At 39.6% G+C, this 27675-nt stretch overlaps 1 protein-coding gene across 2 annotated transcripts in view; it reads right to left on the bottom strand.

The window, feature by feature from the left end:
* Window positions 1-565: 565 nt before the first annotated feature.
* Window positions 566-27675, bottom strand: part of LOC124620255 (target of rapamycin complex subunit lst8) — a 47875-nt gene continuing 20765 nt past the window's right edge. Inside the window, exons 7-9 of one of the 2 annotated variants that reach the window (XM_047146925.1) lie at window positions 19800-19909; window positions 1554-1672; window positions 566-871 (exon numbers count right to left, since the gene is read on the bottom strand). In XM_047146925.1, the coding sequence (XP_047002881.1) occupies window positions 1586-1672; window positions 19800-19909 (197 nt within the window). In that variant the 3' untranslated portion in view covers window positions 566-871; window positions 1554-1585. Of the gene's footprint in view, window positions 872-1553; window positions 1673-19668; window positions 19702-19799; window positions 19910-27675 lie in introns of those variants that run through there. The other variant, XM_047146932.1, reaches the window with a different exon arrangement.

Genomic DNA, 27675 nt, shown 5'->3' with positions numbered 1-27675 from the left:
TAGTTGGTTGAATCAAGTAACTTATGAAGAAATTACTGGATTAAATTGAGAAGTAAGTAGCTGCATGGCACAATTTGACAAAAAAAAAAAGGATGGTATATGTGATACATTCAGAGGCAAAATCCAAAACCCTTGTCTTGTTCATCTGGTAATTGAGGGAACTGTGTGGGGCAAAACTTGTAGAGGGACACAAGGATTGAATACAGTGAGCAAGATCAAATGAATGTGGGTTGAAGCAGTTATGCAGAGATGAAGAGGCTTGCAAAGGATACAAAAGTATGAAAATTGGCATCAAACCAGTCTTTCGCCTGAAGATCACAACCACAACTACAATAACAATGTAGTCTTGCATTTGTGGGGTCCAAAATTTAACTCTGTGCAGCTGACATCTGGTGGGAAAAATGGAGTAGTGGGAGGGATTGAATGTTACTTGGTTCTCCTCGGCTGCTCTGTTGCAGGGCCAGGCTTGTGGCACTGAGACGTAATTGTGGTCAACTTGGTGTTTTCTTATGAGTCACACAATTAAGTTCATTGTATGCAAACTGCATTTACTTTACTGCAATAATTGATTATGAAATGCACTTTATTTATCATACAACAAGAGTAAGAAAACAAACAAAAAAGTGTGTAGAGAAATAATATATACAAGATTGATACAGAGCATAATTCACAGTCTCAACTTAAAATTTGCAACTAGTGGACAGCAATCAGGTTTGCCTTGATGACGATACTCCATTTGCTGTAGCATGCTCTCAGACTATGTCACAAGATGGTGTATCATTTGGCTGGGAGCACCACAGATACCTTATAGAGATATCATCTTCATCCATAAAAACAGTGAAGAGTTCGGATTTCATGGCTGCATCAGAACCTGTTTGAAAAACACATGTATGATACATACTGAAATACTCTCGAAATAGGTGAGATTTGTATCTGGTTGTAATTATAACATACTATGAATTGCAAAAGTGACACAGACACAGGTTTGTTGAAAAATGTTGACAGATATATGATAGAAAATATATACTGATATGATAAAAGTCATGGGACAGTGATAAGCACATATATAGATGGCAGCAATATCACGTACACAAGATATAAAGGGACAGTGCATTGGTAGAGCTGTCATTTGTATTCAAGTGATTCATGTGAAATGGTTGTGTTTGGCAACTTGGAGACTTTTTGCAGCCACTCAATGATGGAATTTTTATGGGTGACAAAGTGCCATGCCACAGGACCACAATTATTCGTGACTAGTTTGAAGAACATTATGGACAATTTGCTCAACAAGAATCCCATCGAACATTTACAGGACAAAACTAAGAAATCAGTTGGTGCACAAAATCCTACACCGACAACACTCTCGCAATTATGGACAGCTATAGAGGCCACATGGCTCAGTATTCTGCAGTGGGACTTCTAACGACTTGTTGAGTTCATGCTGCGTATAGTTGCAGCACTATGCTGGGCCAAAGAGGTCCAACACAATATTATAAGGTATCCCATGACTTCTGTCACCTCAGTGTAAACCGATTAATAAAAACTCAACTCACAAAATTTCAAGCTCCAGTCTTCTTTCATGAATCTAGGAAGAATCCAGTGGATGCTTACATGCTGATCCTAAAGAGCTATGTAAGCCGTCGTTCTTTGCCTGGTCCTTCTGCTGGTTGAACTAAGGGGAGAAAAAAAATAATAACAGTAATATTTCATACACTGAAAGTACTCACTGATATGGATTTTACAGAGATTGCAACTCATCTTCTTTTTTTTCTTTTAGTGGCACGAATGTTTTATATATCTTATTACTAAAATTATCTGTTGCCTGTTCTTTCAAGTTTCTCAGCAAGTTCTTATTTTAACTTACCCATAATTCTTCCATTTCAACTCTTCTGTTGCTTGTGTATGAAAAACTGCCTCAAAACACTGCTGATTAAGACACATGCCTCCCATTTATTTCTAGTCTGAAAACCCTCCTACTTTTGGCTTCATCTTAATCCCTTCTCTTTTTAAACTACTACAGTTCCTTCTGTTCCCCTTGACAAACGTTACAAATGACAGAAACTTTATCAAACTCAGATCTCCAATATTGGTTTCTGACCAACCTTTGTCCAACAGAATTGTCTCTTCATCATCTGAAAATGCCTGCTTTTCAGTAGACCATGTAGCAGTGTGCACAAACACATTCTTCAGCCATCAGGTCTATATGAAAGTAATAGATTTCAATTAAAACTCTGCACTGTAGCACACTCATTGCCAAGCCGGATCAGAAAAATATCTACTGACCTGCTTCTCATCTCTGTGTATCTCTTTTTTTCTGCAACAATCTGACTGCTACATATTTCACTTGGCACTAATGTTAGTACCACCAAAATGACAACAACAACAACAACAACAAGAACAACAACAACTACTACTACTACTACTACTACTAGAAGTGGATACAAAGGATACTACTACTACTACTACTACTACTACTAATAATAATAATAATAATAATAATAATACAACTGCTACTACCATCTCCACCTCCACCACCACCACAATTACAATCACAACTACAACTTCTATTCCACTGATAAATGGACAGATACAGTCTGGCATCACATCAACATTTGTATTCTACTCTGATTACTATCCAAGCCACTAGTTTCATTAAGCAATTCTACCGAGAAATCCACCCCCTTGAACCATGGACCTTGTCGTTGGTGGGGAGACTTGCGTGCCTCAACGATACAGATAGCCGTACCATAGGTGCAACCACAACGAAGGGGTATCTGTTGAGAGGTCAGACAAATGTGTGGTTCCTGAAGAGGGGCAGCAGCCTTTTCAGTAGTTGCAGGGGCAACAGTCTGGATGATTGACTGATCTGGCCTTGTAACACTAACCAAAATGGCCTTGCTGTTCTAGTACTGCGAACGGCTGAAAGCAAGGGGAAACTACAGCCGTAATTTTTCTCGAGGGCATGCAGCTTTACTGTATGATTAAATGACAATGGCGTCCTCTTTGGTAAAATATTCCGGAGGTAAAATAGTCCCCCATTTGGGTCTCCGGGCGGGGACTACTCAAGAGGACGTCGTTATCAGGAGAAAGAAAACTGGCATTCTATAGATCGGAGCATGAAATGTCAGATCCCTTAATCGGCCAGGTAGGTTAGAAAATTAAAAAGGGAAATGGATAGGTTAAAGTTAGATATAGTGGGAATTAGTGAAGTTCGGTGGCCGGAGGAACAAGACTTCTGGTCAGGTGAATACAGGGTTATAAATACAAAATCAAATAGGGGTAATGCAGGAGTAGGTTTAATAATGAATAAAAAAATAGGTGTATGGATAAGCTACTACAAACAGCATAGTGAACGCATTATTGTGGCCAAGATAGACAGGAAGCCCACGCCTACTACAGTAGTACAAGTTTATATGCAACTAGCTCTGCAGATGACAAAGAAATTGATGTAATGTATGATGAGATAAAAGAAATTATTCAGATAGTGAAGGGAGATGAAAATTTAATAGTCATGGGTGACTGGAATTCGTCATTAGGAAAAGGGAGAGAAGGAAACATAGTAGGTGAATATGGATTGGGGGTAAGAAATGAAAGAGGAAGCCTTCTGGTAGAATTTTGCGCAGAGCATAACTTAATCATAGCTAATACTTGGCTTAAGAATCATCAAAGAACATTGTATACATGGAAGAACCCTGGAGATACTAAAACGTATCAGACAGATTATATAACGGTAAGACAGAGACTTAGGAACCAGGTTTTAAATTGTAAGACATTTCCAGGGGCAGATGTGGACTCTGACCACAAGCTATTGGTTATGAACTGTAGATTAAAACTGAAGAAACTGCAAAAAGGTGGGAATTTAAGGAGATGGGACCTGGGTAAACTGAAAGATCCAGAGATTGTACAGAGTTTCAGGGAGAGCATAAGGGAACAATTGACAGGAATGGGGGAAATAAATACAGTAGAAGAAGAATGGGTAGCTTTGAGGGATGAAATAGTGAAGGCAGCAGAGGATCAAATAGGTAAAAAGACGAGGGAGGGCTAGTAGAAACCCTTGGGTAACAGAAGAAATATTGAATTTAATTGATGAAAGGAGAAAATATAAAAATGCAGTAAATGAAGCAGGCAAAAAGGAATACAAAAATTATATCAACTGGAAGTGCAAACTGGCTAAGCAGGGATGGCTAGATGACAAATGTAAGGATTTAGAGGCTTATCTCACTAGGGGTAAGATAGATACAGCCTACAGGAAAATTAAAGATACATTTGGAGAAAAGAGAGCCACTTGTATGAATATCAAGAGCTCAGATGGAAACCCAGTTCTAAGCAAAGAAGGGAAAGCAGAAAGGTGGAAGGAGTATACAGAGGGCCTATACAAGAGCGATGTACTTGAGGACAATATTATGGAAATGGAAGAGGATGTAGATGAAGATGAAATGGGAGATATGATATTGCGTGAAGAGTTTGACAGAGCACTGAAAGACCTCAGTCGAAACAAGGCCCCTGGAGTAGACAACATTCCATTAGAACTACTGACAACCTTGGGAGAGCCAGTCCTGACAAAACTCTACCATCTGGTGAGCAAGATGTATGAGACAGGCAAAATACCCTCAGACTTCAAGAAGAATATAATAATCCCAATCCCAAAGAAAGCAGGTGTTGACAGATGTGAAAATTACCGAACTATCAGTTTAATAAGTCACTGCTGCAAAATACTAACGAGAATTCTTTACAGACAAATGGAAAAACTGATAGAAGCCGACCTCGGGGAAGCTCAGTTTGGATTCCGTAGAAATGTTGGAACACGTGAGGCGATGACCCTACGACTTATCTTAGAAGAAATATTAAGGAAAGGCAAACCTACGTTTCTAGCATTTGTAGACTTAGAGAAAGCTTTTGACAATGTTAACTGGAATACTCTCTTTCAAATTCTGAAGGTGGCAGGGGTAAAATACAGGGAGCGAAAGGCTATTTACAATTTGTACAGAAAGCAGATGGCAGTTATAAGAGTCGAGGGACATGAAAGGGAAGCAGTGGTTGGGAAGGGAGTGAGACAGGGTTGTAGCCTATCCCCAATGTTATTCAATCTGTATATTGAGCAAGCAATAAAGGAAACAAAAGAAAAGCTCGGTGTAGGTATTAAAATCCATGGAGAAGAAATAAAAACTTTGAAGTTCGCCGATGACATTGTAATTCTGTCAGAGACAGCAAAGGACTTGGAAGAGCAGTTGAACGGAATGGACAGTGTCTTGAAAGGAGGGTATAAGATGAACATCAACAAAAGTAAAACGAGGATAATGGAATGTAGTCGAATTAAGTCGGGTGATGCTGAGGGAATTAGACTAGGAAATGAGACACTTAAAGTAGTAAAGGAGTTTTGCTATTTGGGGAGCAAAATAACTGATGATGGTCGAAGTAGAGAGGATATAAAATGTAGATTGGCAATGGCGAGGAAAGCGTTGCTTAAGAAGAGAAATTTGTTAACATCGAGTATTGATTTAAGTGTCAGGAAGTCGTTTCTCAAAGTATTTGTATGGAGTGTAGCCATGTAAGGAAGTGAAACGTGGACGATAAATAGCTTAGACAAGAAGAGAATAGAAGCTTTCGAAATGTGGTGCTACAGAAGAATGCTGAAGATAGATGGGTTGATCACATAACTAATGAGGAGGTATTGAATAGAATTGGGGAGAAGAGAAGTTTGTGGCACAACTTGACTAGAAGAAGGGATCGGTTGGTAGGACATGTTCTGAGACATCGAGGGATGACAAATTTAGTATTGGTGGGCAGCGTGGAGGGTAAAAATCATAGAGGGAGACCAAGAGATGAATACACTAAACAGATTCAGAAGGATGTAGGTTGCAGTAGGTACTGGGAGATGAAGAAGCTTGCACAGGATAGAGTAGCATGGAGAGCTGCATCAAACCAGTCTCAGGACTGAAGACCACAACAACAACAAACCGAGAAATTTAATAAATGTAGAGTGACTTGTATTGTCTACATCACTGGTGAGCAGCTGGTGGTCTGCGGGCTGGATCTGATCCACAATTGGTTGCAATGTGTCCTGTGGACAAAATTCAAGGAAGAGACAGTAAGGCACCACAGAATTTTGCAATGGAAGTTTTGAAGAGAGATATTGTCAAGCATCGTAAGTAAAGAAACAATGTTCATGATTCGTAAATAAATGTAAACATCTGAAGATGTGGTGAACATAAAATGAATGTAGATACTCCCCAAAAAACATTTTTGCAGCATAATTTGCCAGCATGGCTTTTTGGGAAAGAGGTGCCATTCATATTGGTGTGTTTTCCCCATCAACATTAACATCTGGAATGCTACAGTTTTGACTTTATGTGCTAGGAGCACTGATGTCATGTCATGTGACAAAGTGGCCAGAGAGCTTAAGAAAACTATGTGAATGAGGCCCGCAGGTCACCAAAGGCTGCCCACATCTCATCTACATCAAGAGTACAATAAAGATTATTCTCTGTTCTCTTACATGTGAACCATTTCAAAGCTCAAAATTTAAATATTCGAGCTTGCATTTCTTCTTTTATTTGTTCTCTTCTTTTTCTCGTGGCACTTCAGTATTTTAACCAGGATTAGTTAGTAAAAAGCTACAGAAAACTATTTTGAAATTACAAAACTGGTACTTTTCTTCTAAACTGATAAGAATGAAGAGAAGGAAAGTTTAGAGCTTGACGTCTTATAGCACAGATAACATGAGAGAGAGAGAGAGAGAGAGAGAGAGAGAGAGAGAGAGAGAGAGATCACTAACTCAGATGCATAAAGATGGTGGGAAAGAAGTGGCCATGTCAAGTTAAGGAACCATACTGTCATTTACCTCAAATGATTTAAGGAATTACCTAAGACCTATACCATGTTGGCTAGGTAAGGATGTCAACCATACTCTCTGAAAACCTGAGTCCAGCATCTTCCACTTCACTTTGGTTAAATTACCTGGAGAAATGTGAAACAGCTTGTCAAGATAATGACAGATGTCAGTCCCTTATTTGATGAAGAATGTATGCTGTTGACCAATGTACTTGCCTTGTTTCCTCATTGGTGTCACTGTAAAAAGAGGTTTAAAACTTTGGAGACCAAGTCCAAGCATAGCTTGGGCCACAACCTGTTGCTAAAAAGACCACACTCAGGTATAGGTTGGGTCATGATGTCCATGACTTGCAGGCCACCTATTGCTCAGAAACTGGATTCATTTTATATGAGAAGAATTAAGGAACATCTTGAGACTTGACACTTGATTGATGCTGCTGTCTCTTATCCATTTCTAGAATTATTTCAAAAGAAACATTAGCAAACATAACAGCTGCTATCGTGAATGGCTGTGCCAATAGGATCACACTGACTTAATTTTATGCACCTACTCATTAAGTCAAGCAGTTTTCTGTAATTCTGCTACAGTTACATCACATTTGTTGAATGACCAAGAAATTCTGGAAGCTCAAGAGGAAGAAAGTGCTTTTTCTTGGGAGGATTATTGTGTTTTCTGTCATTGTTATTTTAAAATTTGTTATCTTTCAAAGACCTATGAAAAATATGAAAAATAAATGTTGAAGCTTGGTCCTTTTTTTGTATGTATTACTCTTGAAGATACATAAATTACATATGTGCAAATAGCACCTTATGTAACACCTTAGATGGCCAATTTCCAGGCCCAATATTCTTCTAAGTACCTGTCTCCAAAGAGTTAACCATTCTCCTTATTTCCATTTACAGTTAACGTGTCACTACCACAAACATAATTAAAGGGAGCAGCATTCAAGGTGCAGGTTGGTTTGAAAGTGTCACAGGGTTTTACTAGGTGCATATTGATCTGTCTGATCTGAGAACTAGTTTCGCAAGCCAGTTAGTTATGAAACTACAGTTAAGATGAAATACAGGTCATGCTGTAACCCCATATTTTTCACTTACTTACAGCACTGCCAGATATGAAGATCACTTCAAGTGACAAGTAATATTGGATGTCTGATCAAGGACCAAACCTCAACCAAAAATCTGTGTTTGGTACTCACCTGCAGAATTGTCCAAAATGACACAACACATGGACCAGTACAATGAAATGTTTGCTGAAACCAAATAAGGACAGTGGAACCATCTCCTTACCAAGCACCAACAAACTGGTCAACAACTCCTGATGTTTAAACATTCACTAGCATTCATTACATGACAATGCTTTGTTGAGCATAAGACACAAAGGAAAAGGTCTGAAGAAATGTTTCTCCGAGCAGTTTTGTATGTGTCTTATCCTGCTGAAATGAAATGAATAGAGATGGGGATAAAATCAGTGAAGAAACACAGACATGATCTGGCATCACTGATTACAGCCTGAGATGTTGCAATGTAATGAGTACAAGGTGACTAATGAAAATCCTACACTCTGCCTGACAAAAAAAGTAAAGCAATCAAAGTCACACTTGGATATCAATGTAAATTTGTACACATATGTACTATTGGTGAATATGTAAATGATTAGAGTTTCCACTCTCTATAACAGCTAGAACAGCAGCCACCAGAGCGCATTAGTTCTTTAGTTCACATTTTGTGTTGTTCCCAGACCTGGTAGGGTCTACAAAGAACACGAATAGTGTCCAGTGATGAATGATCACTGGACAAGACACAAGAGTTGCTGCATACTCACATGAGGCAGTGTTATTAGTACCTGATAGAGCTTGAAAGAGGAATTAATGTGTGTCTCCAGTTGATCAGCTGGTCAAATCGTGCAATATCCAGATTTCTGGAGCATTAGGATGTGACAGTGGTCTGATGTTATGGACTGCACGGGAATGAGAGGGCAAGCATAATTGTCGTCAGCGTTCTGGCTGATTACATCTGACCACAAGCGAGACTCTCTGTATTGTGCACCAAGCACATTTAGCCCCTTCATATTTATGCTTGCCATATGAGGGCGAGTAATGGATTCTGTCCAAATTCTGTGTCATACTCCATCATTGGTCGTAAGTTAGCAGCATCCGGCCTCATGTGAAGGGTGCCATTAATGCCACAGCACAAATGGTTACATGTGGGGTGGTGCACGACCGGGAAGCAGTGACTGCTGGTAAATTGTGTTGCACTGTGTTCAGCAATGAATCACAGTTCTGCAGTGCCCAGGATGACCATCACTGGTGTGTGTGGCAGTGACCTGGAGACAAAGCCTATTCATTCAATGTTTTGGAGAGGCAGAGCAACATTACTCCTGCCATCATGGTATGGGTAACCATCAGGTAGGGCTTCATGTCATTACTAGTAGTAATTGAGGGAAATCTGATGACACAACTATATATCATGGAATTCTTGGCCCCTCATGTGTTACCTCTCACGGGACAATACTGTGCGGACAGTTTTCAACAGGACAATGCTTATCAACAAGAGGCACGTGTCTCTATGAACTGTCTGCAAAATATTGAAGTACTCTTGTGGCCAGCATGATCCCAGGGCCAGCTTGCCTCAGGAGATGATACAATCACTTTATGACACCTTTTCCAGCCAAATCAGTGCATGAATCAAAGCCAGGACTGCTCATAAACTAATGGCCAGTTTGTTGTAGCGTATTTATGTGCAACTGTTCATTAACTTTGAACTCTGTTCTCAGGCTGTGATAAGGTATGCCAACATGGATCAACTCAGAGGCAATGGATCAGCAGTCACTACAAAAGTCCTTTCCTTCTCCCAGAAAATGTTGTGTAGAAGGTCTGACCCAAAAGAACAATACTGATTCTAGAAATCTTTATACTTTCAAAATATGTTGAATTAGTGGTGTTCACCTTTAAAGTAGGAGTGACCCGAGTTCACAGAACTGCGTTGTTCCTTCCACTCCTCACATTATTTCTGAATGTTATCTTCTGTGAAGATATGCAGGAGCTCTGTCATCAGTGTCCTCCATGCAGCAACATGACAGTAGTAAGCTAACCATCCACTATCACTCAGATGAATGATTTTAATGAAACTTGCCACAGTGTACAGACACAATTGAATGTTTAAAGCAGGAAAATTTGTCATTCCATCACAAAGTCACTAATGTGAGCATCCAAGTTATTTTTCTCTTTTTGCATAAAGGTAATATTTTTCACTCTTCTTTTTCTTTTCTTTTTTTAATTTTGATTTATTTTCTTAGCCTAGATGGATTACACAATTCAGTAGTGCTTTAATTTACATGCTGTAGAGATTATATACACATGTTCAACTTTGCAATTGATTCTGTAAATATGAGTATGCAGTTGAGGTGGGTAACTTTCTAGTCCATTATATCGCTGAGCATGTAATTATTTTCAGACACTGATTTTTTTCATTGAGTACATGATTAGTGTTACATTCTCAGCACAACACTGAAATAAATTCTATTACTTCTTCCATTTAGCAAACTGCACCAGTGAGTCTGGAGGTGGATGTGCAGTACAAGTATGATAATCTTCCACATTCGAGCAATGGGAAGAAAAATCTACTACAAGTTCGAGATTATGATAAAGGATGTTCACAAAATGTTACTTAGTGTGTAATTGTAACTGTCACATTGTCACTTCAATAATTTTTGATACATGTTGATAGGCAAAACACAGTCAAAAATAAAATTCTGCTGCATGATGACAAGAATTTTTGAAGTATGTTGTGGTATTAAAATTTGCAATTATAGAATGAAAATAAACAGTGTTTGAAGAAATTAGACATACAGTGCAGGAAAAGTGAAAAACTAATGTTGTAATATCAAAATTTAATACAATGTGGCTACCGTGCACTAAAGAATACATCAATCAAGTCATTCTTCATACCACGGTAAGAAACTATAAGTGAGTTTGCATAAAAAAAATCACACTCACCTATTTACTTTTCTAAGAAAAAAATCTACTAAGAGCCCAAGTACCTGATAATATTTAGTGGGTCAGGTCATGAAGTGTCTGATTAAAGAACCGTTCCAGTGCTTGGTTAGAATACCATATAGTTAACAGAATTCCTTTGCAAGCAACATTATCCCAAACATAAATAAACATCTTATTACTATTAATAATACTCATATTATTACCACCACCTCTACACAGAAGAAGTGCCATATTGTTTCACACACTGTCTTATTTCACTGGTAAGAAACTTTCTTCATTATTTTTCTTCTACAATTTCTAACCTTTACATTTTTAATTTGCCTCTTGAATCAATATTTTATCAAGCATTAATATGCACTTTCTTAATTTGCTATGTTCTTTACTGTTATTATTACAATCCTTGAAACAAACTGTTTTCAGCAACAACATATCATGATACCATTAAACACATTATGGTGAACTTAACATTTGCAAAAATGCAGGGTGTATAAAACAGAATCATCTGATTTAAAAAAAAAAAACAACTTAATTGATATGTTGAGATATGTGAGTGAACAACTTGCTGTTGGAAAGAGCAAACTCTGAAGTTTTACATGGTTCCAATTAGGTAGCAGCAGTGTGTGCATTTTGTATCTATGTTTTGTGCAATGCAGGTCAGTAATAATTGTTCAGCATGACTTTTGTACTAGGTATGGTTTGGATCCTCCTACAGCACAGAGAATTAGATGATGGCATGAACAATTCTGAGAAACAGGTTGTCAATGTAAAGGCAAATCACTGCGTTGTCCCCAAGTGTCTGACACAGCCATTGAACGCATCTGCCACACTTTCTCAATGACTCCATAGAAATCTGTTCACCATGCAGCTCGATAGCTCAACATTCCCCCAATGTCTGTCTGGCATGCATTGTGTCAACGTTTACACATGTAACTACACAAAATTCAGCTACCGCAAGCTCTTCATGAAGGTGACAAACAACAATGTGTGGAGTTCTGCAATTTTGTTCTTGGCAAGATGGAGGATGACAGTTTTCTTTTACGCTTAGTGTTTAGCGACGAGGCAACATTCCATTTAAATGGAAAGGTGAACCGTCATAATGTGAGAACATGGGGTACAGAACAACCACATAATTTCTGCAACATGAGAGCGGCCCTCCAAAATTTAATGTGTTTTGTGCAGTTTTATAGGAAAAAGTGTATGGCCCATTTTTCTTTGCCGAGAACATTGTTACAGAAAGCACATATCTCAATATACTTTAGAACTTTCTTTTCCTACAGTTGGAGACAGATTCGAATGACTTCATTTACCAACAGGATGAGGCCCACCACACTGGCATTTGGAAGTGTGGGAATTTTTAAATCAAAGGATTACTGAATGATGAATTGGTCATACTGAACCAAATGGTTCAGCCTTACATTACTGAACACCAAGGTCACCGGATCTGTTTATGTGCCTCCTTTACCAACAATAATGAATTAACTGAGACCTTGCATAACAGCAGCTGTGGAAGCTGTAGCTCAAGACATGCTCGTTGCAGTGAGGGAACAATCTGAATACTGCATTGACATATGCCATGTGTCTCAAGGGGGGCACACTGAACACCTATTAAAAGGTATGGAAAAAAAAACATTTTGAGTTTCCCGTTCATCAAAAAACAAAATTCATTGTAAGTGTTTATTAGTTTCAGAAATAAATACATGCCAATATGGATGATTCTTTTTGATACACCCTGTATAATCTCCTTTTTCCTTATGTCACTCTCTTTTGTTTCTCCTCTCATGCCACAACAGGAATTGAAATAATTTCCTGCCCTTTTTTTTTTTTGTCTCACTTGTTGCTCATTGCACTAAACAACACACAATGCAAATACCGTACTGTCAGCCATTGAAGATAAATATAAAAATCAGGAATATGGCACAGCTGCCTGTGACCTAAAGGCTTGTTTGAATACTACAGTGCTTTGTCAAACATGGTCCTCTCAGAGATGGAATGCCGTTACTTTCATCAGACTGAACTAACTCTCCCAGCCAATTATTGGAGGACATACAGTATAATATAGACACTGAAAGTTGGCGTTTCTTCACATGTGCAGGTGGAAATACATTTGACAAGAATCTCTAAAAGTTTAAGCATACAATACACCTCATTACTAACAGCTTAATTTAATAACTATTCTGTCAAACAATCATTTCTGAAAAAAACCTAAATAATTAACACAGTCTGCCATCAGACACAAATAATTTATTTGATTCAAATGCATAACATTCTGTAATATATAAAATATTTCACTAAATTTCCTGGCCTTGTTATAAAGTTAGGCAGGGAGTTCTACTAACTAGTTATGGATTGGAAGACTCGAGTGATTAGGGCAGGGAGTATGGACAGCAAATTGTGTGAAATTGGTCTAAATGTCTTGTCTGAAAATTACGTTGAGTGATTTATCAAAGTATTCACCTGTGAAGGTAACGTCTTAGGTTTTGCTGGGGACAAACAGGTGACTCAGTCAGCATAAGGAACTGGGAATCAGTGATTGTATGAGCGTTACACTGAATAGAACTGTAACAAGGAATACACAGAAAGGTAGGAAGACATATCTGCTTAGTGAGAGTGACACAAAAACAGACTTCATATTACCTGAGAGGTCAACATGGAAATTCATCTCCAGCACTAATAAAATTGAGCATCAATAGACAAAGTCCAAGAGCTGTGTACAATACACTTTAGGCAGGTGTGTGTCAAGTACAGTTGTGGGGGGTCGGACAGACCTGCCGTGTTTTGACAGCTGTGGTAGGAATGTGCTAGGAAAGCAAAGAGACCTTCACTGCAAAATTTAAATGTAGCCCAAGCCTCAACAAAAAATTGAATGAAGCCAAAATTAGTGTAAGGAGACTGTAAAGCATTCAATGAATTCAAACGTAAAATTCTGACTACCAACTTGACATGTTGCAGCAAGAAGTTTTGGCCTTCTGTTAATCGGTAGATGCATCAAAGCCATATGTTCAGACACTCCGTGATTGTAATGGCATCAAAACAGAGGATGACACATGTAAGGCCAAAATATTAAATGTCTTTTTTCAGAACTGTTTCACTGAGGAAGGCTACACTGTAGTCTCTCCTTTAAACTGTCATACGAGCACCAAAATGACATCAAAATAAGTGGGCATGGGGTAGGAAAGCCAATAAAATTTCTAAACAGAGGAAAGGCCACGGGATCTGATATGATACTGATGTAATTATACACAGAACAGATGAAACAACTCGCTCCTCTTCTAGCAATAGTGTACCATAGATTGCTAGAGGAGCAAATGGTTCCTAATGATTAAAAAAAAAAAAAAAAAACCCACGGTTAATTCCCATTTTCAAAACAGGTTGTCAAACAGATGTGCAAAACTCTGACGTTGGTCTTTTGTAGAATTTTGGAATAAGTTTTATGCTCAAATATTATGAGATTTCTGGAGACTTCTCTGTAGCAATCAACATGGTTTCCACAAACAACAATCATATGAAGCCCAGCCTGTGCTGTTCTTCCACAAGATCCAGAAAGCATTAGATACTGGCATCCAGGTTATTGCTGTGTTTCTTGACTTCATGAAGGAGTTAGAAACATTTCTGCACTGCCGCCTACTGAACAAAATATGAGTGTACAGAATATCAGAAGAGCTGTGTGACTTGGTTTAAGAGTTTGTAGCAAATAGAGCACAATACGTTAAGTTTCAATGGAGAGAAATTTTCCCATAGAAATAATCTCCAGCATACCCAAGGGAGTGTAGTAGGATCCTTACTTACCACAATATATATAAACGACATAGAGGATAATATTGGAAGTTCCACTTGCCTTTTCACAAATGATACTGTTGTATACAGAGAAGTTGCAATGCTAGAGAACTGTAGCAAAACACAGGAGGACTGCAGATGACTCTCAACACAAACTACTGAGAGGTATTGGGCATAAATATGCAGAAAGACCCATTATTTTAAGGTTACTGGTTTGCAGAGCAATCCCTGGAAACAACTGGACTGCACAGCAATCTCTGGATGCAGGTACAACCATAAAATATCCAGGTGTATGCAAGTGGGGCAATTTAAAATGGAATTACCTCATAAATCTACTTGCAGATAAGGCAGATGTCTGACAGAATCCTCAGGAAATTTAGTCCAGCCACAAAGGAGATAGCTCACAAAACCCTAGTTTGAGCAACACTTGAATAGTTCTCAGCAGTCTGGAATATGTGCCAGATAGGATTGATAGGAGAAACAGAGAAGATCCACTTGTGTTTTGTTACGGGTTTATATAGTAAGCACAAAAGTGTCATGGAAGCATTCAAGCAATTCCAGGGGCAGATGCTACAAAAAATGCATTCTGAACAAGAGTCCACCAACATACTGCTTTCTCCTATGTGTATCTTGTGAAAGGGGCATGACTGTAAAATTACAGAGCTTTGAGCCCACACAAAAGGCTTACCAGCAATCATTCTTCTCATGAACCATTCATAACAGGGACAGGGAAAGGGGAAAGTGACGGTGGTACACCAAGTACCCTCCATCACACACCGTAATGTGCCCTGTAGATTATAGATGTAGATGTAAGACAACCAATGACCCTGAAATTTAGGGCAAATAAAACAATTATGAACTCACAGTACCTTCCTACACATTGTGAAGGTGGTATAATATAGCCTCCAATTGGCTGGTGAACCACCACACTGAGCTGCATGCAGAAAACATATACCTGGTCTATCTTAGAGTACCTCACATACCTGAAATTTTATTAGACATAAGTATTACCCAATCATCCACACAATTACAAAAGGAAAAAATTTCAATACCATCTTTTCCACAAGTGGGATGCAGTGTGAAAGATTACACATCTTATTGAAAATCAAAAATACAAATGAAAATTATAAAATCTGTGGAAAAGACAGCAATAGAATGTGAAAAATGGTGAAACATATGAAACAAGGAAGGAAACCCAGCTGAAGAAATCATGGATTACTTCTATTCCTCATCATGTATTACTTGTGACCAGGTGGTCTAATCTGCTCAGATGGCATTCCAGTAAGATAATTTAGAGATACATGCCAAATACAATAACTGGAATGTATTAATCAGCTACTTCAACAGGGCCAAGGCTTCCTAAAATCATGCCCTGAAATGAGATCCATTCTGTCTGAAATTTTGCCCACCACACCCAGAACAGCTTTTCATCGTCCTCCCAATCTCTGCAATATTCTTGTCAGACCCTATGCTCTTTCTGCATCCATCTCCTACCCTATGGCTCCCACTCATGTGACCGTGCCTGCTCCAAGATTTGTCCTGTGCGCCCTCCTACCACCACCTCAGCAGCCTTGTAACTGCAAAACATATACTGTCTAAGGGAGAGCCACCTGTGGAATGACAAATGTAATATACCGTCAAATTATCAGTTAGGATGAATGGGATAGGCAGAGGGTGTATACTAGGAATACACAATATCCTGAAACTTCCTGGCAGATCAAAACTGTGTGCCAGACCGAGACTCCAACTCGGGACCTTTGCCTTTCGCTGGTAAGTGCTCTACCAAATGAGCTACCCAAGCATGACTCACGCCCTGTCCTCACAGTTTTACTTCTGCCAGTATCTCGTCTCCTACCTTCCAAACTTTACAGAAACTCTCCTGCGAAACTTGCAGAACTAGCACTCCTGAAAGAAAGGATATTGTGGAGACATGGCTTAGCCACAGCCTGGGGGATGTTTCCAGAATGAGATTTTCACTCTGCAGTGGAGTGTGCGCTGATATGAAACTTCCTGGCAGATTAAAACTGTGTGCCGGACCGAGACTTGAACTCGGGACCTTTACTCGCACTTGGTAGGAGCCACTGGCTCCGAAAGCTTGCCCGTCTGTCTGTGTCTGTGTGTGTGTTTTCTGCCATGTAGTAAGCAGACTTTTTATCTATCCAATTAAATTATTTTGCCCAAAACTGATTGTTTTTGTTGTTAAATATAACAATACATAACATGCTTGTGAACTGTTAATATATTTGACACTCACAGCCAAGTTTGCAGTAAAATACCAAATCAAGGTAGATCTTTTACATACAGAAAAGAGCTTGATTCCCATGTGTTGGGCATAGACCCCAGGAAAATCATGAGCTTATACTTTATGGTTGCCTCCTTAATTAGTGCTGACTTCTGACAGGGAGAACCTAGATTTGATTTTGATTGACCTCAATACGTTCTCCTGCATTGAAAGTGTCTGTACTGGAATTCCACTTAGCCTTGTGAGATCTAATGGTTGGCTGCTTAAGGAAATAAGAAGTGAAAGTGACACGAAAGCCATGAAAGTGGCATAAGAGTGAAGAGCTTGCTTAGGATGGAAACAGCAACACAACACTTGATTCATTTATGGCTGAAAATTTTCAGATATGACACTAAAAGACCTTTAACCATGTCTGGCTAAGCATTTGACAATACACACTTGCTGGCACAATATGTTAAAATTAGTGAAATTTTTGTGGCAGAATGAGTGAACCAAGAGAATTAACAGAGTATGATAAAAGAACCAGAAGTTTCAGCATTCAATCAGAGTGATAGCACACAAGTAGGAGATTCCTTGCATAGTACTAACAATGTTGTTATCATGTGGAAATATCTGTCGAGGACTAAACACTCTCATCACTCTGGTAGACCTGAGAAATTAACTGATGTATTTGTTAGGCATTCTCTTCAACTACTCTGAGCATTTATGTTGCAGCTGGGATACAGAAGTCAGTGATAGAATTATCAACTGACAAATTCACTTTTTACATTTGTGATGTGGCCCAAAAGCCACTAGTCAAGTGAAACAGTGTGTGACACTGTTTAAAGTCGCTCAAGCAGTGCCTATTGCATATACACTCCTGGAAATGGAAAACAGAACACATTGACACCGGTGTGTCAGACCCACCATACTTGCTCCGGACACTGCGAGAGGGCTGTACAAGCAATGATCACACGCACGGCACAGCAGACGCACCAGGAACCGCGGTGTTGGCCGTCGAATGGCGCTAGCTGCGCAGCATTTGTGCACCGCCGCCGTCAGTGTCAGCCAGTTTGCCGTGGCATACGGAGCTCCATCGCAGTCTTTAACACTGGTAGCATGCTGCGACAGCGTGGACGTGAACCTTATGTGCAGTTGACGGACTTTGAGCGAGGGCGTATAGTGGGATGCGGGAGGCCGGGTGGACGTACCGCCGAATTGCTCAACACGTGGGGCGTGAGGTCTCCACAGTACATCGATGTTGTCGCCAGTGGTCGGCGGAAGGTGCACGTGCCCGTCGACCTGAGACCGGACCGCAGCGACGCACGGGTGCACGCCAAGACCGTAGGATCCTACGCAGTGCCGTAGGGGACCGCACCGCCACTTCCCAGCAAATTAGGGACACTGTTGCTCCTGGGGTATCGGCGAGGACCATTCGCAACCGTCTCCATGAAGCTGGGCTACGGTCCCGCACACCGTTAGGCCGTCTTCCGCTCACGCCCCAACATCGTGCAGCCTGCCTCCAGTGGTGTCGCGACAGGCGTGAATGGAGGGACGAATGGAGACGTGTCGTCTTCAGCGACGAGAGTTGCTTCTGCCTTGGTGCCAATGATGGTCGTATGGGTGTTTGGCGCCGTGCAGGTGAGCGCCACAATCAGGACTGCATACGACCGAGGCACACAGGGCCAACACTCGGCATCATGGTGTGGGGAGCGATCTCCTACACTGGCCGTACACCACTGGTGATCGTCGAGGGGACACTGAATAGTGCACGGTACATCCAAACCGTCATCGAACCCATCGTTCTACCATTCCTAGACCGGCAAGGGAACTTGCTGTTCCAACAGGACAATGCACGTCCGCATGCATCCCGTGCCACCCAACGTGCTCTAGAAGGTGTAAGTCAACTACCCTGGCCAGCAAGATCTCCGGATCTGTCCCCCATTGACCATGTTTGGGACTGGATGAAGCGTCGTCTCACGCGGTCTGCACGTCCAGCACGAACGCTGGTCCAACTGAGGCGCCAGGTGGAAATGGCATGGCAAGCCGTTCCACAGGACTACATCCAGCATCTCTACGATCGTCTCCATGGGAGAATAGCAGCCTGCATTGCTGCGAAAGGTGGATATACACTGTACTAGTGCCGACATTTTGCATGCTCTGTTGCCTGTGTCTATGTGCCTGTGGTTCTGTCAGTGTGATCATGTGATGTATCTGACCCCAGGAATGTGTCAATAAAGTTTCCCCTTCCTGGGACAATGAATTCACGGTGTTCTTATTTCAATTTCCAGGAGTGTATATTGGTTGCACCTTTTATTTACATGTTTCGTGCTTTTAGAAGGAATACCAAAGGGTCTCTGAAGATTTACTTGGTATAAGAACTTCTGGAATAACTGAATTGTTTTTAACAGGGGGGGGGGGGGGGGGCTTTAAAAGTAATTTACAAGATGTTATAGTAACTAAACATTCCTAATAGAAAAGTCATAACTTCCAGCAAGTCCATTCCAATTTCTTCCAACAAATAGCCAAAAGGTAGACACAGAAAAGAACACACACACACACACACACACACACACACACACACACACACACACACATAAAACATAAAATATTTCATTATATGGAAATAAAGATAACGTTACATTTTTTCAAACATATATAATTATTCTACAAACAATATTTACAAACCTTTTCAATGTATACTCACAAGCACTGTTTCCCTACACATTAAGAAATAATGATTTGTAAACTGAATAGAAATTTTTAATATACACCACCACAACATATAAATAATACTGAATTCAGACTAGTACAGTACTGCAAACTAAAATAAAAGTATCTTACCATAATCTATGGCAGCAGCCACCAGATAATCTTCTTTATCAAATACAAGAAAATTCCAAAATAAAAAGCACAAAAAGAGACATAGTAATTTGTTGAATGTGAAATCAAATACAAAGAAATTAATCCCTTACTACATAATCACGGAATGCCAAAGCTGTAATTGCCTTTTGATGACCTGAGTAGACCTTCTCAAGATTTCCCGTTAGAACATTCCATAAACGGGCGACACCATCTGATGATGCTGAAAAACAATTACAAGAGGGAACATCACAAATGGGCCTGCAGCCAATACCATTCTATATGACAGATAAGATATAAAATCTTGCTGAGAAATTTGTACATTCTATACTGTTTTTGACAAGTGACTATATTCATTAATGTACTTTGAATTCAAGATGACAACTTTTATATGTTGCTAGTGGAAGATTCAACAAGGAGGGGATGAAATGTGTTGTATCTGTTAATGTTTTGGAGTTAAAATAGTACACTACTGTTCCATCTTGAATGATCAATCAAGCCAGGATTGACCTCTGATCACTGTTCAAATGCTCTGACAACCAGGATCAAGTAAAATCAGGGGTTACTTTCTTTTCACTGTCAAATGTTAGGCCTAAAAAAAGGGGTTGGGAGTAGCACTCTACTGCTGATGGGATTTTGCTTTTTTACAGGAATTGTACAAGGGTTGGAACTTTAATAGTGGCAACTATTTATTTACAGACTTTCAAAGTAGTCAGCAGCATTCTGTATAAAACATTGCCAGCGATGTGGAAGTCGTAGGATACTCTTAGCAGCGTCAGTTGTGTTGTCAGTTCGAGTGGCGCGGTCTATTGCCTGATGAATTTGTAGCAGTTCTGAAGCGAATGCCACGAAGTGTTTCCTTCAGTTTAGAAATTGAGTTGAACTAACGAGGGCTTAAGCCTGAGGAGTGCAGTAGGTGGTATAGCACTTAGCAGCCCCATCAGTCAAACAAATCAGTAACTCTATGTGCTTGTGCATTGTCCTGCAAAATGATGGTCAGGTCCTGCAGAAAGTGTCATCACCTCAATCTTTAAGCGGTGGTAGGTTGTGTTCCAAAAATGAACAGGATAGAAACAGAAGTGTGGGTTAGACAAGAGTTCATTATGCAGTAATGACGACCACTGACGAATTTCATCGGTGGTGGCACTTCAGGAACACTTCATTTGGTAACATTGAATGTATTAGGGGTTTCTGTCAATAATTCATAATATAATCTATCAAACAAAATGTATAGGGAAACAGAAATAAACACTTATTACACCAGTGCTATTCTTACACACACCAAGAGTTTCATATACGGTATTCCTACACAACATGATAGGAAGCATTTGTAAATGATTTTGAGAGAGAGCAGATAGATGAGTAGGTAGGCAGGTAAGTAGATAGATATATAATAGAAGGAAACATTCCACGTGGGAAAATTATTAATATAAAATCAAAGATGAGGTGACTTACCGAACGAAAGCGCTGGCAGGTCGATAGACACACAAACAAACACAAACATACACACAAAATTCAAGCTTTCGCAACAAACTGTTGCCTCATCAGGAAAGAGGGAAGGAGAGGGGAAGATGAAAGGAAGTGGGTTTTAAGGGAGAGGGTAAGGAGTCATTCCAATCCCGGGAGCGGAAAGACTTACCTTAGGGGGAAAAAAGGACAGGTATACACTCGCACACACGCACATATCCATCCACACATACAGACACAAGCAGACATATTTAAATTTTATATCATTAATTTGAATCCAACAATTACGTTTGTTATTGTCACTGTTGCATTTCGAAATCTTTTCTGTCGTCTTATTTTCCTCTTTCTGTTTTTGCCAGTAGTTTCACTTTGTATTCACCTTCTCCTTTTCACCGTAATCTGCTATACTACTTTATCCCGCCTATATATATACTCAATAATACGTAACCCACTTCCAAACCATAACCAAAAATTTTTTTTGCCACTTTCAGCACTACCGCCGCTATAATATCCACCGTTTCTAGTTCACAAACAGCTCCTTTCACCTTTTAAACAACCATTTTGGCCAATTCTAATAACTTTCGCTTTATTTCCATTTCCGTTTTTCCCACATCACTTAAAAATTTTTAGCCGCTTCCCACAGGTTTTAACGTCATTATTTCTTCGTCAGACAATTGTTAGCCTCATTTTCATAATCTGCCACCACAATACCACTCCTTTTAATATACTACACGCAGTTTTTTCGAAATTTTCCCGAATTTCTCCGTCCTTTAACGTGCTTTGGCGGCAACACAACCACCTAACCTTTATGCACATCGTGGTCTACCAGCCCAAGTCCAACATAGCCCAGCTGTAACCAACACCTTTTCGCCTTTTTTCATTCCAGATCTCCAGTTACTTTCCGGTTCACCTTTATCTCTCCCCATATATAAGGTCTTTAAATATGTCTGCTTGTGTCCGTATGTGTGGATGGATATGTGCGTGTGTGCGAGTGTATACCTGTCCTTTTTTCCCCCTAAGGTAAGTCTTTCCGCTCCCGGGATTGGAATGACTCCTTACCCTCTCCCTTAAAACCCACTTCCTTTCGTCTTCCCCTCTCCTTCCCTCTTTCCTGATGAGGCAACAGTTTGTTGCGAAAGCTTGAATTTTGTGTGTATGTTTGTGTTTGTTTGTGTGTCTATCGACCTGCCAGCGCTTTCGTTCGGTAAGTCACCTCATATAAGTAGATAGATAGATAGATAGATAGATAGATAGAGAGAGAGAGAGAGAGAGAGAGAGAGAGTGAGTGCAAGGATGGTTCCTTTAGCTATCTTTTTTCTCATGTCTGCATGAGAAATAAACTGCAACAGCAACTCCAAAAATCTCACTCGTACACACAAATGTATGGGCGCATATATCAACTGCACAATTCTTCACTGCTCATAGATTATGTATGGACACTTTTACCTGACCGTCTTAAGTGTGGCGTATTTTGATGTATAGTTGCGTAAGATACTGGTAAAGGATGGGCCTGAACTACTACATTTACAAAACTGCGAACCTCAGCAAACAACTGCACTGTAGCCATTAGCAAATCCTTTGTTTCCTCTGCTTTGCTTTGTGATGTACTTGCTCTTTTTTTCCTTTTCTTATTTTGAAATGTCTGCAGAGACCAATGTTGGTCTGTTACGGGGTTTGAATAAAACTCACGCAACACCAGTTCAGATTTCCATATGACCATTATGTCAGTTCTGCCTTCACAGCACAGGAGCACAGCCCTGTGAGAGGAAAGTGGGGCTTGCTTCCACCCCCCCCCCCCTCCCCCCGACAGCACTAAGTGCCTTTAATATGAGAAATAATAGTGCGTATATGAATTGTTCAAAGTTCTAATGTGGATTTTGGGAAACAAATTTGATCAAATTATCAGCATTCACCAAAAGTAGCAACACCATGAGTTTGGGAAGACAGGTTCAAACTAATTAGTATCAATGGTATTGGAGAGCCCTTCACTGTTCCTTCTTGTTAGCAAAAAGATCTATCGCTGCTGAATTGAAATTTTCAACTTTATACACACATGACTTTTCACAGGATAGCATCCCTAAGGCACTAAGGAAATCTTCTCTCATAGGATTTCATAGAAATATTTCAATTCTCTTGAGCATTGAAAAGCTCCGCCCAGTTTCTGATGTTGAGAAAGGTACCGTGATTAGCAGTTTCAAAACTTTAACAGTATCTACGAAAGTATAACAAAGCTCACCCTCTAGAGTCAGTGAAGGATATGGAATGGCACTAGAAATTCAGGAATATTGAAGATCAATGAAAAGGTTTCCCGAGGGCATGCAGCTTTACTGTATGGTTAATTGATGATGGCATCCTCTTGGGTAAAATATTCCGGAGGTAAAATAGTCCCCCATTCGGATCTCCAGGCGGGGACTACTCAAGAGGACATCGTTATCAGGAGAAAGAAAACTGGCATTCTACAGATTGGAGCACGAAATGTCAGATCCCTTAATCGGCCAGGTAGGTTAGAAAATTAAAAAGGGAAATGGATAGGTTAAAGTTAGATATAGTGGGAATTAGTGAAGTTCAGTGGCAGGAGGAAAAAGGCTTTTAGTCAGGTGAATACAGGGTTATAAATACAAAATCAAATAGGGGTAATGCAGGAGTAGGTTTAGTAATGAATAAAAAAATAGGAGTGCGGGTAAGCTACTACAAACAGCATAGTGAATGCATTATTGTGGCCAAGATAGACACGAAGCCCATGCCTACTACAGTAGTACAAGTCTATATGCCAATTAGCTCTGCAGATGATGAAGAAATTGATGAAATGTATGATGAGGTTGTATACATGGAAGAATCCTGGAGATACTAGAAGGTATCAGATAGCTTATATAATGGTAAGACAGAGATTTAGGCACAAGGTTTTAAATTGTAAGACATTTCCAGGGGCAGATGTGGACTCTGACCACAATCTATTGGTTATGAATTGTAGATTAAAACTGAAGAAACTACAAAAAGGTGGGAATATAAGGAAATGGGACCTGGATAAACTGACTAAACCAGAGGTTGTACAGAGTTTCAGGGAGAGCATAAGGGAACAATTGACAGGAATGGGGAAAAGAAATACTGTAGAAGAAGAATGGGTAGCTCTGAGGGATGAAGTAGTGAAGGCAGCAGAGGATCAAATAGGTAAAAAGACGAGGAAGGGCTAGTAGAAACCCTTGGGTAACAGAAGAAATATTGAATTTAATTTATGAAAGGAGAAAATATAAAAATGCAATAAATGAAGCAGGCAGAAAGGAACACAAACGTCTCAAAAATGAGATTGACAGGAAGTGCAAAATGGCTAAGCAGGGATGGCTAGACGACAAAATGCAAGGATGTAGAGGCTTATATCACTAGGGGTAAGATAGATACTGCCTACAGGAAAATTACCCAGTTCTAAGCAAAGAAGGGAAAGTAGAAAGGTGGAAGGAGTATATAGAGGGTCTATACAAGGGCGATGTACTTGAGGACAATATTATGGAAATGGAAGAGGATGTAGATGAATATGAAATGAGAGATACGATACTGCGTGAAGAGTTTGACAGAGCACTGACAGACCTGAGTCGAAACAAGGCCCCAGGAGTAGACAACATTCCATTAGAACTACTGATGGCCTTGGGCAAGTCAATCCTGACAAAACTCTACAATGTAGTGAACAAGATGTATGAGACAGGCAAAATACCCTCAGACTTCAAGAAGAATATTATAATTTCAATCCCAAAGAAAGCTGGGGTTGACAGATGTGAAAATTACCGAACTATCAGTTTAATAAGTCACAGCTGCAAAATACTAATGCGAATTCTTTAAAGATGAATGGAAAACCTGGTAGAAGCCGACCTCGGGGAAGATCAGTTTGGATTCTGTAGAAATGTTGGAACACGTGAAGCAATACTGACCTTATGATTTATCTTAGAAGAAAGATTAAAGAAAGGCAAACCTACATTTCTAGCATTTGTAGACTTAGATAAAGCTTTTGAGAATGTTGACTGGAATACTCTCCTTCAAATTCTAAAGGTGGCAGGGGTAAAATACAGGGAGCGAAAGGCTATTTACAATTTGCACAGAAACCAAATGGCAGTTATAAGAGTCGAGGGACATGAAAGGGAAGCAGTGGTTGGGAAGGGAGTGAGACAGGGTTGTAGCCTCTCCCCGACATTATTCAATCTGTATATTGAGCAAGCAGTAATGGAAACAAAAGAAAAATTCAGAATAGGTATTAAAATCCATGGAGAAGAAATAAAAACTTTGAGGTTCACCGATGACATTATAATTCTGTCAGAGACAGCACAGGACATGGAAGAACAGTTGAACGGAATGGACAGTGTCTTGAAAGGAGGATATAAGATGAACATCAACAAAAGCAAAACGAGGATAATGGTTGAATTAAGTCGGGTGATGCTGAGGGAATTCGATTAGGAAATGAGATGCTTAAAGTAGTAAATGAGTTTTGCTATTTGTTGAGCAAAATAACTAATGATGGTAGAACTAGTGAGGATATAAAATGTAAACTGGCAATGGCAAGGAAGCGTTTCTGAAGAAGAGAAATTTGTTTACATCAAGTATAGATTTAAGTGTCAGGAAGTCGTTTCTCAAAGTATTTGTATGGAGTGTAGCCATTTATGGAAGTGAAACATGGATGATAAATAGTTTGGACAAGAAGACAACAGAAGCTTTTGAAATGTGGTGCTACAGAAGAATGCTGAAGATTAGAGGGGTAGATCACATTACTAATGAGGAGGTATTGAATAGAATTGGGGAGGAGTTTGTGGCACAACTTGGCAAGAAGAAGGGACCGGTTGGTAGGACATGTTCTGAGGCATCAAGGGATCACCAGTTTCGTATTGGAGGGCAGCGTGGAGGGTAAAAATCGTAGAGGGAGACCAAGAGATGAATACACTAAGCAGATTCAGAAGGATGTAGGTTGCAGTAAGTACTGGGAGATGAAGAAGCTTGCACAGGATAGAGTAGCATGGAGAGCTGCATCAAACCAGTCTCAGGGCTGAAGACCACAACAATAACAACAACAACAACAACAACAATGAAAAGGTATGGAAAAAACAACTCCGAGTTTCCTGTTCATAAAATAACAAAATGCATTGTATATGTTTATTAGTTTCAGAAACACAGACGTGTCAAATCAGATGATTCTTTTCAATACACCCTGTACTGTAACAGAGGATTAAAGAAGGTTTCAGCCCCCAATGTATTCTACCATTGTCACTAGGAGGCAAATCGTGCCTCTGTAGGTTTGGCACTTTACTGGCCTCTGATGGGAGGAACGTAAAGCTCTGGGTCAGAGCAAAGCAGCCTCTATCCGTGCCATAAGAAGTGTGTAGAAACCAACAGCCTAGCCTTTTACTCAGTGCTTCTGAGTGCAGATGGTCTAAATATGGCATTGGCACCAAGCTTCAGAAAACTACTGCGAGAGTGTGCGCGGCTTAATGCACCTCTCCAAATCAGAAAACACACACTCGGAAACAATGTTTTATGCACAATTCATACAGATTTCTGTTTCTCTCTTTTCCATACATGTGGTGCTATAGCACAGCAGCACTATCCCAGAAGCTGCCCTGACATGCAGCGACGAAGATATTTGATCATTTGCCATACACAATAAAATGTCTGACAGGTAGCACAAGTTCTACATCTAACCTAAAATCATTTCCCCTGGACAACTTCTTCTATTCTATGGATGAATATCAATTTAAAAAGTGGTAGCTTGTAAAAAAGAAAGAAATTAATTACATTTTAAGTGTGGTGACATGAACAGAACTAAATATAATGTCTTCATTAATGTTAATATTAATCACATATCAACCGCACCTGTAAACTGACCTGTTCCACATCATTTCAATAAAAGAATAATTCAAATGATTTATGGGACACATAACACTAACTAATTAACTAACTAACTAATTAATTAAATCACAACATCGCCAATTACAAAATTCAGTACTGTCTTTATTTAATTTCTCGACACTTCCTCCTCATAGTAACATACAGTCAACATTAGTTAATTAAAAATTCCATTCAAACTGCAAAACATCATATATATTGTCAAGGTTTGTTCTAAAGGCCAGGAGCTGATCAGTTATTTTCAGCTGAAATGTCAAGAATGCACTGCTTTTAAGTCATCAATTTAACTGCTTCAGGATCACAATCCATGAGTGAGCTTTTAGTGCACTTGAATGAAGTTTATCTGTACGACCGCATTGAGGTAACTAGCATTATAACCATATTTGTGCTGAGAGAAATAAGAAATAGTTTACAGTGAATGTAAGGTAATACAGAAGCCATGAAATGATAAATTTTAGTGAGGATACAACACCCTGAATTTTTTTTATGTAGCAAACAACAGACAGAACATAATAAAAACCAATAAAGAATATTCAAATGTATGAAAAGTTTGTAATTATCAGCATAACTGTTGAGAAAAAAATTAAGATTGTTAATAGAAGAGGAGGGCAACAATAAGAAACAGTCAACATCGCCGAAAAG

The sequence above is a fragment of the Schistocerca americana genome, chromosome 1 (genome assembly GCF_021461395.2).
Source record: "Schistocerca americana isolate TAMUIC-IGC-003095 chromosome 1, iqSchAmer2.1, whole genome shotgun sequence".
In the NCBI taxonomy this organism is placed as follows: Eukaryota; Metazoa; Arthropoda; class Insecta; order Orthoptera; family Acrididae; genus Schistocerca; species Schistocerca americana.
This window is presented reverse-complemented; position numbering and strand designations above follow the sequence as displayed.